This window comes from Sinocyclocheilus rhinocerous, unplaced genomic scaffold, assembly GCF_001515625.1.
Source record: "Sinocyclocheilus rhinocerous isolate Xijiao unplaced genomic scaffold, SAMN03320098_v1.1 scaffold860, whole genome shotgun sequence".
Classification (NCBI taxonomy): Eukaryota; Metazoa; Chordata; class Actinopteri; order Cypriniformes; family Cyprinidae; genus Sinocyclocheilus; species Sinocyclocheilus rhinocerous.
Window position 1 is genome coordinate 1,486,255 of NW_015638565.1, and position 12,966 is coordinate 1,499,220.

Here is a 12,966-nt window from a genome sequence, read left to right on the forward strand (position 1 = left end):
AGGTATTACAAGGAGAAGGTGACTTTTCAGGACATTACCCCATGTCCCCACTTTTCAAAACGCATATTAATCACACAGAATGGAGTGTATTGAAAATCTGAAATAGCACAAAGTTTCCTGTGAGGGGTAGGTTTAAGGGTAGGGTTGGTGTAGGCAATAGAATATACGGTCTGTACAGTATAAAAACCATTAGGCCTATGGGATGTCCCCACTTTTCACAAAAACAAACCTGTGTGTGTGTGTGTGTGTGTGTTTTACCTTTTATTGTGCTTCTGTTTTGATGTTTTTTTCTATGTTCAGCAAATGTAGGCCTACTCTTTTTTTGTAGCTATAGCCCGTCTTAAAAATATTTTACCAGAATACAGCTGCTGTGTTATTTCCGCCACTATCACCAAAAAGAACAAAATTAAAGAACAATTAATTAAACAAAATCTATCTACTTATTATCAAAATTAAACTTAAAACCAGTAGATGCTGCTACATGATATGCATTTTGCTATTTCATAAAACAGTGCACTCATTTAAAATAAATAATAATAATAAAAATAAAAATAAAAATGTCTATGACTTTAAAGAAGGGCCGTTCACATTATGAACTATAATGATATGAAGTTTTGATTTTCTTCTAATTCTTTGAGAACAGGGAAATCCACATCACAGCTAGGCTATATTAATAACGACACAGAAGAACGACATCGTTGGAATCACTTTCAGAACGATTTTTTCCCATCTGATGAATGATAAAAACATTGACAATCAAAAATCCCCCCCCCATAAACGCGTGCTTACTATAGCCTAATTAACAGAAGTAGGCCTATCATTATATTATCTTTATAGTAGTCTTTATCTTTAGTTATCTTTATTTATTGTATTTATTTTTTTAGTTATATTTCAAGTTCTTGCTGTGAAAGGGCATTAATTATGGAATTTTTGGCAGTAGCCTAATTACTTTTTCCCTACATTTCGTAAGGACTGCTCGTGAGGCTCGAAGAGGAGAGCTAGCTGGCCCCTGTAAATTAAAACGATGATGTTGTAGTGCTCAGTGATTGACATTGTCATGGTTGAGGGTGAAAAAAAGTGTGAAAGTTAAACTATCCCTGGACGCGTCGCAGCATATGGGAGACGTTCGTATCGGTCTCTGACTGTGAGACGGGTGCCAGGGGACAACAGCTGACTGGGCTGAAGTTTGCTTCTCTATTCAACCCTCAAGAAGAGCAGCCTCAGAGGGGCCTCCACTGTCATCACGCTCGCTCTCTCTCTCTCTCTCTCTCTCTCTCCATCACCTCATTTGAGCAAAACAGTCTTGTGTCTAAAAGACGTTGACTTGGACGTTATATTTATGTTGTTGTTGTTTGAGCAAGAAGCATACATAGCCTTGCTGTTGAAAATATAATACACACATACTGCTGACATAGTATTTTGGAAAGGCGTCTAAATGCATCTCTGTGCATTTACTACATTGGATAACTGAATGGGCATACGTTTACAATAACCTTTGTTAATGAAACAAATAATTAGAATATAGGGTACCGCTTACACATTTCAACTGCATTTTTAAAAGTTTCAGTAACCACAAAGTTAGATAACGAGTTCGCTCGCGAACAGAAGTCCCCTTCGCCTGAGGAGGTAACCATAGCAACACTGCGTTGAGCAGTTTCCGTTAGTTTCAGGGTTAGATGTACATCTACACGACATAAATGCTGTTATTGTTTATCAATTTTATGTATATATTAGAGATTTTTAGAGATATTTTAAGACCATAAGCAATTTTTTGAATGATGTTTTGTTTAAAAGTTTACATTTAGTAGACTGTTAGCTGATGCTAATAGCCTAATATAAGATTTTCTTTTAACATGGTCGTTTCGTGTGTTGTTTCTTAGTAGATGTCTCCACCTATGATTTGTCCAAATATCGTTTTGCTTCATTGCTAAATGATTTATGACGAGACTGAAGACACTTATCAGTTTTCCTGGACTTCGCTGACGACAGGTGCGACTCACGGCCTGCTCTCCACCTGCTCGTTTTATTGCTGCAGATTTTACAGTTTATTTGAGAAGAAATATGACGCTGCTATGCAAGTTTCTTGCTGGATTTTATTAGATGCCAATTCCGTTGCTTATCTTGAATAAAGTGGATAAGGAGGTTAGACCAAGTCCTCTGAGGTTTGAGATTCGGGTTTTATTTCCAACTTTTAAAAATCAATGCATAATAATTCAAAACTCTGATTATGTTTCATATATGAATGTAATATATAAACATCACAAAATATGCCATAACTGCTGTAAAAGTATCAAATGAATATATTTTTAAAATATATATTATTTAAATGCACGTATTTACAGTCATTTATGTAAATGTGCAAAATAAATGACAGCTGGGTAAATTCTAATCTGTGTTGTGATCATTCTTTGGGAAAGATCTTCCATCACTCTAGGACAATTGACGTGTGAGGGGGAAAAACAACTCTTTATTCTATGGAAGTTTGAGGAGCATTTTCTATTGGCTGTGAGCAATCAACAGGGCACTGGGGGAGGAGTGAGAGGCGGTGATGCCACTATAAGGCCGACAAGGATCCTGTCTGAAGGTAAAGGGCCCACCCAAGACAGTCAGATCGAGTTCAGCGTTCTCCATACTTTATTTTTAGCACATTATACCAGCAATGACAGCAAAAGCCAAGCTTTTGCACTGGTCAGATGGAAAATTTCGCGAACGACCGGAGGAGTTTACCCTCACTGAACATCCGAGGTTGACCCGCAGTGACCCACGGGCCTGGATGACCTCCGCGACCCCCGCGTACTCACCCGCTGGTGACCACTACCACACGTCGGTCGATGCCGCCATGGACAAGTACATGTCTGGAGTCAGCAGTCCTTTGACAGCGGAATCTGATCTGGGAGGATCTAAAGCACACGGTGGGACCAAGCAAAATCTCACCGGCCCTCAAAGACACAGACGTGTGGCCGCTAATTCGAGAGAAAGGCGGCGGATGCACGGACTGAACCGGGCATTTGACAAACTGAGGAGCGTCATTCCTTCCTTGGAGAACGAGAAAAAACTGTCTAAATATGACACCCTTCAGTTGGCGCAGATTTACATCACAGAACTGTCCGAGTTGTTGGAAGGTGGAGTGCAGTCGGAGTGCAGAGGTCTGCAGGACGGATGCGGCGCGTCTGGTAACCATGGTAACCTCGGACAGAGGAGTTCGTCTCAGACTTTGAGGACCAGCATCCCTTATGCAATGGACGCACCTTCTAATTTTGTTTCCGAGAAAAATAATGTCACGTCCAATGCGAGTGATGGCGAATCGTCCCATTTCAGCGACATCGAAGAAGGACAGTCTGGTGGACGCTGATGGTGGATTGATATTGAGACTGTGGCACTCCGATTAATCATAATTTATTTGTCTGTGTTTTAGTAGACACTGAAAGAACCAAATAGATAGGCCCCGTGGATTATGGTTAGTTCTAGACAATGCTTCATTACTTGATTGACAAAATATCAGAAAACTCACAAGAAAGGGAAGAAAAAAAAAAGAAAACATCCATAAGCCCTTTAGTTGCACTTTAAGACCTACATTTGGATTTTTCCACTTCACATGTACAAAACCTCCATCAGTAATGACAAAAATGTTATGTATCTTTGTGATTTTTTATTGCCTCAAAAGTTTAATAAAGATTTTCTTTTCATATATTTATTCGAATTGCTTCGATTCATACATTCATTATAACAGTTGCTTAAATGTTTGGTGCAGTTATTTAACTTAACAGCACAATTTTTTTTTTTTATTCAGTAATTGTATCATATTCCAATAATTAACCAGCACTACTATCTTTTGAAACAGTTTACCTAAAAGATGTATTCTGTTATTTCTTCAGAATACATAGTTAGGCCAGGTGGCGGCGACAAAGAAAGTGTATTTTTGTGTGCTGTGTGAGTCATTTATCATTTACTCAACCGATTCGCTCAAAGGAGTCACGACTGAAACAAGTCATTATTTAAAACGTTCACAGAACGCGTGTTTACATCACACGAGTTCTCCACAAACGAAAACAAAGCAAAATCATAGTTTTTTCTCCTTTTTGTATGGCAAGGAAGTATGACTTTTGTTGAAAGCAACAATAGTCTAAATATTTACAATTCTTAAATTGTTTTGAACTAGACTGACTCATATTACTCTTGTTCAGTCGGTCAGCAGATCCTCTTCACCATAGACATATGACATGTTTCATTCAATCAGTTTGTTCACGAATGAGTTCAATTCCGCTTGGAGTCCAGTTCAGCAAAGGGGCATGTTCGTTAAGTAGTCTAACCAATAAAATGCTCATTCAGGGTCCGCACTCAAATGCTATTGGCTCTTGCTGTAGTCAGGGTTTGAAGGCAGGAAAGAGCTTCAAATGGGATTGCACTGAATAAAAAAAGTTAAAGGAATAGTTAATCTAAAAATGAAAATGCTGTCATAATTTACTCACCCTCAAGTTCCAAAGCTGTATGAGTTCCTTTTTTTGTTGAACATAAAATAAGTTTTTTTTTTTTTTTTAAGAATGTGGGTAACCATACAGTGGCTGATCCCCAGTATGGAAAAAATACTATGAAAGTCAATGGGGACTAGCAACTTTTAGGATGAACTATTCATTTACCTTAACTTAAAGGATTTGTTAAAAGACAGTCAACGAAACAGTACTGTCATGCCAGAGACCAAATCACAACCAAACTATTTTAAATGACTTGTGATATATTGGTTAAATATACACACTTTTACAATATATCTTACAAAGACATGTTCAATAAAGATCATTTACATAAACATTCAAAGCATACACTTTCCTTATATTTAATAATCTCAGTACATATTCTGTGCATTATTGTTAAAAGTTCATGTTAAAACGTATCTATTATTCATGTTAAACTTACTGTTATAACAGATATCACTCACATTAATCAGGCAAGCAGTGACACTGACCTCAACTGCAGACAATAGAAACCTCAATCAGTCATCTGCTCATCTATTCGGTCTAACTGATCAGAACTTCCCCCACGTGACCTGGGCGGAAATGGGGGTGGAATTTTGGACGGATCTTTAAACAGAATGTTAGAAAGGGTCTGTTTGAAGTTGACAGGGATTTCACTGGAAGTGATAACAGGAGTGTGTTGCTCAGTGTTAGGCTGCTCTTGATCATCACTGCCCTCAGGCTGTCTGTTCTTACGTTTAGCTGCGAAATTCACTGTGCTATATAGGTCCTCAATATTCGGTTGATCCTGCTCGGCAGTGGTCTTCGCCGACCAGTTAGTGTAGGGAGCCTCTTCATAGTTGTCCTTAGAAGTTTCTTGTGGTGATCTCCACTCCTTCTCTTTATCCATGGTTACATCTGTATCCGTGTTTGGTGATAGACCCGGAGGCATTGGAACTTTTGGGAGATTCATTTTTGATCTTGGTTTTGGTTGTGGAAATATCACTGTATATAAAACATCATCCGGGCTACTTACAGGGCTTTTGACGAAAGGTGGTGGATCTGGTAAGGAGATGTATCTGCGTGGTACTGTTGGACAGGGTCTATTTTGATTTATATTGACCGGAGGTAGCTTTTTAACCATAGGCCTGTCCTGTGGTTTGGTTTTAGGCAAGGGTGGTGGTGGTGGAGGGGTTTGTTGAGAAGGAGTGGATGGTGCCTTTTGGACATTCTGGTGTGTGAGAACCCCTTCAATGACCTTGTGTATTGGCTGCCCAGGTTTTTTCAGTGCAGGTGGGCAAGGTCTTTCTTGATTCTTGTTGCCTTGAAGTTTCATATTGACCTTAGTTTTGTCCCTGCCCTGTGTTTTGGGTTTTGGTAAAGGTGGTGGGGGTGGAATGGCTTGTGGAAGGGGTGTGGATGGTGGCAGCAGCTCTTGGAGACTCTTGTGCACGAGTGCCTCCTCTATGGCTTTGTGTATTTGCTGCCCGTGTTTGCATTGTAATGCTGGGCGCGGTCGATCTTGATTCACGCTGATTGGAGGAAGATTTTTCACCTTAGGCCTGTCCTGTGGTTTGCTTTTAGGCGAGGGGGGCTGGGACACGAACTGTTGTGGAAGAGCGGTGGCTTGTGCCAGCAGTTCTTGGACACTCTGGTGCATGATGGCATCTTCAATGGCCCTCTTTATTTGTGACCCCTGTTTTGACAAGAAAATGAACTGACCCTCCCCAGTGTGACAGCGACGACCTGCCTCAATCATAATTCCCCCCTGAAAAAACAATAAATATTGAATAAATAGAGCAAATGTGAACTAATATTCAAAAGACTGAAGCAAGAAAAAAAAATTTTTTTTTAAATCCTACATGTGCCATAATCCATAATTCAAAATAGAATTTTACTACAAATATATATACACTACCATTGAAACATTTGGGGTCAGCATGAAAATGTTTTTTTTTTTTTATTATTAATACTTTTATTCAGCAAGGATGTATTAAACTGATCAAAAGTAACAGTAAAGACATTTATACTGTTACAAAAATGTTCCTTTTCAAATAAATTTATTATTTTTTTTTTTTACTTTCTATTCATCAAAACATCACGGTTTCCACAAACATATTAAGCAGAACGACTGTTTTCAACACTGATAATAATAATAAGAAACGTTTCTTGAGCAGTAAATCAGCATATTAGAATGATTTTTGAAGGATCATGTGACACTGAAGACTGGAGTAATGATGCTGAAAATTTAGCTTTGCCATCACAGGAATAAATGTAACTTTTTCAAATATATTAATATATTATTAATATGTATGTATGTATGTGTGTGTGTATATGTGTTTGTGTGTGTGTATATGTGTGTGTGTGTATATGTGTGTGTGTAAGACGGCTGCATATTTTTATTCCTCGTGAAGCACCTTGACTTGGCCAAATCTCCTGAGGAGCCTGTAGGGCCAATGGTAGATGGCCTGCCCGGTCTTAAGATTCAGCAGACAAATAGCCTCTTTCTCAGAAGACAGCAGGTAAGACCCAGAGATCCTGCACCTTTGAGACGCATCTGTGCTCTGCACTGTCACCTGGAACTGGCCTGCGGGGTGGAATTCATAAAAACATCAAACCGAAGTCTCTCTGGACAAACCCTCAATCGCTGGGGTCAGACCTCTTGAACAAAATATATTTTACAGGGGTGGCCAAGAATTATGAAGCAGTGAAACTGATCACATGAATGGTTGGTCTTGATTCTTTAATATTAGAATATTAAAAATGTAAAATAAATAAAAAGTCTGTATACCAAATTTTCCAAAAACATCTTCACATTTCTTGCATGATTACATACAACAGGGATTGAACAGTTTCTTGTATCACCCCTAAAGCTTTTTTTTTTTAAATAATAATCATTTGCAGTCCAAGTTGTGTTACATATGTTACATTAGTTACATATTTACCACATATGTACTATTATATATACATACACTGTAAAAAATAAGTGTAATTTTAACTGTAACATTTTGTAAAAATGCTACGGAAAAAAACTGTTAATAGGTTAACAGTAAGTTCCCGTACTATATACAGGGAAAAACTGTAAAATATCTAACCATAAAAGTCCAAAGTCCTCTTATTCTTACAATTGTAAGAATAAGACAAATAAATGGTAAGAGGTGAATAAAACAATTTCAGTTTATTACAAACAAACAACCATCAAATGAGTATCTACTAATTAAGATAAAGTGATGTAACAAACACTTGTTACTAAATGTACTAAGGGTCCTTAGTTCCTAAAACTTTGAATACTTTTATGCCCAAACACATTTATTATCTGTGTGGCTCAAAAACACATTTTCAGATATATATGTTCTTATATAGCGACTGGAATGATTTTAAATGGGAATTTCCCAAGTTACTTTGTGTTCTAAAGCATTAGTGTTATCAGTGTTACAAGTCAACTTGAGATGAATGGTTTCTCTAAGACTCGACTTCTAATCATTCACTAAAGAAAAACGTAACTTTGCAAAAGAGCATGTGTTATTTAACACACTTCTGGGTGAGCACTGTAATACTAAGAAAAACTAGGTATGCGCTACCTAATATTTTTCCATGAGGAAGAAGATAGACCCCCAAAACCTACAGAAGCTGAAAAAACAAACCGTAAAAGACGACGCAACACCAAGGAAGTCTGTCTGTATGAGTACAGAAAACCAACAATGAAAAAAAAATTTAATTAAAATAAGACAGAGGAAAAAAAAAAAAAAAACAAGAACTTAGACTGAACTCAAACTTGAAACTAAACACTATAAATTCAATCAATATGACTATTTTTGTGCTCTTGTTCTTTTACACTTACGTAGATGAAAGACCACAGACGTGTCTGACCCCAATAAACACTGAGTAATGGAAATCATTACATCTGCACCAATAAGACACACCCTCTTGCTCAACTGCAGCAAACAGTTTGGTAACACCTAATTTAACAGCAGATAATTGTTATTGTGGTTCTGAAACATCTTTGCTGGTAGAGAAGTGTATTTCAGAGCCCATTCTCACCTGCTCCCCAGGTGGAGTACAGTTCATTGTCAGCCAGTGCTGTGTATTTATCTTTCTTGGTATCTTCGGTTCTTTGGGTCTTCTAAAAATATAAGACAGTTGATAACAAGTGTACATTAGTAATTCCTCTTTTTTTATCGTATCATTCTTTGAAAAAAAAAGAAAAAAAAAAAGACCATGAACAAACTTGTGCAATCACAGACTCAAAGGTGTGGTTATCAGCACTTCCTGTTTCGACTTAGCTGTTGTGTGAAACTGTACATCAAAAAATGAAGTCCTTCATAAATGTGTTGACTTAAGTCACTTTGGTAGTGGTAAAATGCCCTTCATTCTAATTATGACTTGTGTCATGAGGATGCAACTCGTATTATTCAATAAGCTTGTTTTACCAATGCTTTGTCTTTTGCTTTCTGCTCTTTCTTGGCAGCTGTTTCCTTTTTCGGCTGATTAGTTGATAACTAGTTTGGATATGAGACAAAATGCAGTGTTAACTAGTTTATGGTATCAGACAAACTTGCTGTTGGCTGGTTTTGGATATCAGAATGGATCAAAATGGACTGATAGGATCTGGAAAAGAGTCTGGAATGGATCCAACATGCTGGCAGAATTTAACAAGGCTAATGCTTTATTTTTTCCATCTCCAATGTTCCTGGATTAACATTCTTGTTCTTATCTGGCTTAGATTCTTGAAATATTTATTAACACACACACACACACACACACATATATATTAATTTCACTTTAACTTTAGCAGTAGCTCAAACAGCAGAGCAAAGTGAATGCCAAGGTCATGATTCCCAGGGTATGCATGCATTGATTAAACGTATTCCTTGAATGCAATGTAAGTTGATTCAAATAAAAGTATCTGCCAAATATGGGTTATTCATAATGCCCATATCCATAATCCACATTTGGATTGCTTAGTTGGGGTTTAAAAGACACTTAATATTCAGTAATATTAATGATTTGACTGCACTTACACCATTGGATGAGAACAAAACTTGAACTGACTAGATCTGGATCATGACTGTTGTTTTCTGTAGAGCTGCTTTATAGCTTAATCAAATTTGTTCAAATTTAATTAAAGAATTTTGCAACATTGAAACTAAACTGATTCAAGCTGAATAACGACACTGCTGTCTTCTGTAGAGCTGCTTATAGTTGAATTGAACTTGTTGAATTTTACAGTTATTGAACTGAACAGAACCAACACAGAATTATTCTTCGAGCAGAATAATGACACTGTGACACTATTGTCTACTGTACTATTGCTTTACAGCGGAATTTGGATTTGTCTCATATTTGATGAAGTTTGCATCATTGATTCGGTTATTTTCCTGTTCATTGTTGCTGCAAACCTGTATTGTATAAAGGGCAATACAAATAAAGCTGACTTGACTTGTTTGACAGGACTGTTTGATCCAAGAACACATCCTACTTTGCAATATCACCTAACCTCCATACCTGAAATGCTAGCTGGCACAGAACAGTCATCCAGTCCTCCTGGGTGGGAGCAGCGATGGTGTAGGTGCATGAGGTGGTGTTTAAAAAGAAGGCAGAGCAATCTGTGGGACAGCTTTCTCCTGGGGCTGGAGTGATGCTCAGACAGTCTGTCAGGCGGATCACCCGTTTGTCTGTCTTCCTGAGCCCTGAAGGCCTTGCAGCGGCGGACCCCATCAGCCCCCCTCTATCACGCATGTCATACAGCTCCATACGGCCGATCCCTGCAGAGCTGGGCTCGAACAGAATCAGCCAGGATTTCCGCCATATCTTCTGCAGGAACAAGGGGTGACGTTAGTTTTGAGGCATACAACAGAGCAAAGAAAATGAATTATTTTGGGCACATAACTCAGAAGAGTTTAACATTAAACTCTCTGGTTCAATACTCCTCCAGTGGGACCGGTTAGATTTTTGGGAGAGCATGCCGGAGGGAGCAGAAGTTCTGAAACGATTCTTCGTTTTATCTCCCATGCATGATTCATGGCCGTTAAATGCTACCATGAAGATGGAAGCACCTCAGGTGGTTAACCAGCTGCCGTTACCCTTCTGTATTAATAATGTACAGTTGAAGATTTCTGACCACCTATAATTCCCAAGGCTTGTTGTAAATAAAGGGATGTTTTAATACTGTTATAACTGTGATTATCAATGGTATGTCCCACATTTTTCCTTCCAAAAATATCATTCCTTCCTCAATAAATTCTAATTACATTACAGGGATAGTTCATATGAAAATTCTGTCATCATTCACTCAGCCTCATGTCATTCTAAACCTGTATGACTTTTTTCTTCTGCGGAACACAAATGATACTTTGAAGAACATTGGTAACCAAACATCATTGGAGCCCACTGGCTTCCATTGCATGTAAAAAAAAAAAAGAAAGAAAGCAACACTGATATTTCTCAAAATATCTTTGTTCCAACCTCATACAGGTTTTGAACGACATGAAGGCAAGAGAAAATTAAGACTTGGTGAATCTTTAAATCTCCAATAAACTTCATTCTAATATCCTGCAAATATATGCATGCATTTGTCTGACATTTTAATTCACAGTGACTTTATTCCCCATGTTGATCCTATGACGTGGCTAATAAACACTCAGGAAGTTGAGCAGGAAACCGTTTAAAACATACTATTAATATAAGCAATATAAAAAACATAACTAGCACATGAAATAGTAGTGCTAGTACTATAATTAAATCATATACTGAAAAAAAGAGATACAAATTCCATCTTGAATTAGGTGTAAAATTATCATTTTCAGTGAATAACCTCACCTTTCCAAACTTGACGCCCTGCAAAAAGAGCAGACCCTCTTTAGAGATTACATCCATTGTGCTTGTTTGCTTCTAAGTGCTCCAGTTCCTCTATCTTCTACAGAAGCTGACAAAAGAGAAAGAGAGAGAGAGAGAAAGAGAGCAGTGTGATGCTAAACCTGATATTAAGCAAATGTTTCCGTGAGGTTGAGGGGCCACGTCATTCACCAGCAAGTGGCTAAAAATGGTCCCCACTGGTTTCCTCGAACCTTGAAAACTTTATATTGATGTGTCTCTTTAACAATCACTTAAGCTTAGTTGTAAACAGGACATGGCAAAGAGACATAAGCAGAGATACAGTCTCGGAGAAGAATTTTATTGCATTTGGCTTCATAAAGTAAAGAGGGTGCATGAGGTGACCATTACTTACACTGGATGGGTAGCAAATAAACAATTTAACTGTCAAAAACATGCCTGAGTGGGTTTCAGATAAATACTGTAATAACTCAGCTGTTACATTATTACTTGACAACATCATTATGAAGCAAAACCTACTGAAAACTAGTAAAACCTAACTTTAATATTTTCTTTTTCTTACGCAAATCTTTTTGACTGTATGTTCACTGATATAAAAAAAAAGTGGAGTTCCAAGAATAATGCATTTTGCACAAAATGACATCGAACATGATACAGGAGCCTCTCTCAAGGAAAGATTTGATGACAAAGTAGCAGACAGCATTAAAAATCCATGGAGCTGCTGGCCAGATAGTCCTTGCGGCCGATGTTGGTGACCTGTTTTGTCTGCATGGCCTCCAGTTTGGGACAGTCTGTGATCCTGTGGCCCAAACCACCACAAAATGTACAGCCTCTCTCTCCTAGGATTGAAAAAAGCAATCAATCAATAAAAATAAAAATGTTATAAAATGTTTTATCTTATACTTTTGAGCGCTGCAGATCCTCTTTGCACAACCAGGCAAATGTTGCAATAATTTTGGGCATGCGCTCAACTGGCTATATAAGCTTATTTCAGCAATAAGTGCATCATTTGTACCTCCAATATCCAGCATCATCTCGTCTCCCATTTGGAGAACCTGCAGCACAGGAGGAACCTTCTGCTTGGCTTCAACCAACAGAGCTTTCAGATCCATTAGTACAGACTCATCTATGAAAAAAGGATTTTGATGCGCAATTACATCTATATTCTCTGAAATTATAATTCACTGTGTGTGGTAATTTAATCTCGGAAGGAGGAACAAAAAATGAAAACAGACAGAGAGACACCAAAGATCAATATATATATATATATACAAATAATAATAATAATTTAAAAAAATTACTTACCACATCCTTTGTTGATAAATGTTGTGGCTACTCCAGTCTTTCCGGATCTACCTGTTCTGCCTATTCTGTGGACTGTGGAATAAACATGTTATATACATTTCAAACATACATACACACATACAGTGCCACTTGAAAGTTTGTGAACCCCTTGCAGAATCTGTGAAAATGTGAGTAATTTTAACAAAATAAGAGAGATCATACAAAATGCATGTTATATTTTTTTATTTAGTACTGTCCTGAGTAAGATATTTTACATAAAAGATGTTTACATTTAGTCCACAAGGCAAAAAAATAGCTGAAATTAATAAAATAACCCTGTTCAAAAGTTTGGTTCTTAATACTGTGTGTGGTTACCTGGATGATCCACGTCTGTTTTTTG

The 12,966-nt window shown here is 37.6% G+C and overlaps 3 protein-coding genes across 5 annotated transcripts in view; 1 reads left to right on the top strand and 2 right to left on the bottom strand.

Moving 5' to 3' along the window:
- The first annotated feature begins 2,659 nt into the window (after positions 1-2,659).
- On the top strand, positions 2,660-3,352 carry LOC107749778 (protein atonal homolog 1-like). Its single transcript, XM_016564953.1, has one exon. It carries the CDS (start codon positions 2,660-2,662, stop codon positions 3,350-3,352), a length of 693 nt encoding a protein of 230 aa, XP_016420439.1.
- Positions 3,353-4,275: 923 nt separating this feature from the next.
- LOC107749763 (docking protein 1-like) lies at positions 4,276-11,569 on the bottom strand. Its single transcript, XM_016564929.1, has 6 exons — positions 11,268-11,569; positions 9,954-10,262; positions 8,490-8,571; positions 6,866-7,035; positions 4,961-6,216; positions 4,276-4,405 (listed from the first exon to the last, which is right to left on the bottom strand). The coding sequence occupies exons 1-5, from the start codon at positions 11,322-11,324 to the stop codon at positions 4,984-4,986; spliced, it is 1,851 nt and encodes a 616-aa protein (XP_016420415.1). The 5' UTR covers positions 11,325-11,569; the 3' UTR covers positions 4,276-4,405; positions 4,961-4,983.
- Positions 11,570-11,589: 20 nt separating this feature from the next.
- Positions 11,590-12,966, bottom strand: part of LOC107749764 (probable ATP-dependent RNA helicase DDX41) — an 11,031-nt gene continuing 9,654 nt past the window's right edge. For 2 of the 3 annotated variants that reach the window (XM_016564932.1, XM_016564930.1), the window contains exons 15-17: positions 12,588-12,659; positions 12,298-12,408; positions 11,590-12,121 (exon numbers count right to left, since the gene is read on the bottom strand). In XM_016564932.1, the coding sequence (XP_016420418.1) occupies positions 11,985-12,121; positions 12,298-12,408; positions 12,588-12,659 (320 nt within the window). In that variant the 3' untranslated portion in view covers positions 11,590-11,984. The remainder of the gene's footprint in view (positions 12,122-12,297; positions 12,409-12,587; positions 12,660-12,966) is intronic. The other variant, XM_016564931.1, reaches the window with a different exon arrangement.

What these genes read in the sequence shown, in the direction of transcription:
- LOC107749778 (XM_016564953.1), top strand. Translation starts at nt 2,660, where the DNA reads ATGACAGCAAAAGCCAAGCTTTTGCACTGGTCAGATGGAAAATTTCGC.
- LOC107749763 (XM_016564929.1), bottom strand. Translation starts at nt 11,324, where the DNA reads ATGGATGTAATCTCTAAAGAGGGTCTGCTCTTTTTGCAGGGCGTCAAG. An exon ending in AGGGCGTCAAGTTTGGAAAG is followed by an intron (nt 10,263 to 11,267) that starts GTGAGGTTATTC and finishes TTGTTCCTGCAG; the next exon opens with AAGATATGGCGGAAATCCTG. An exon ending in TGTGCCAGCTAGCATTTCAG is followed by an intron (nt 8,572 to 9,953) that starts GTATGGAGGTTA and finishes TTATATTTTTAG; the next exon opens with AAGACCCAAAGAACCGAAGA.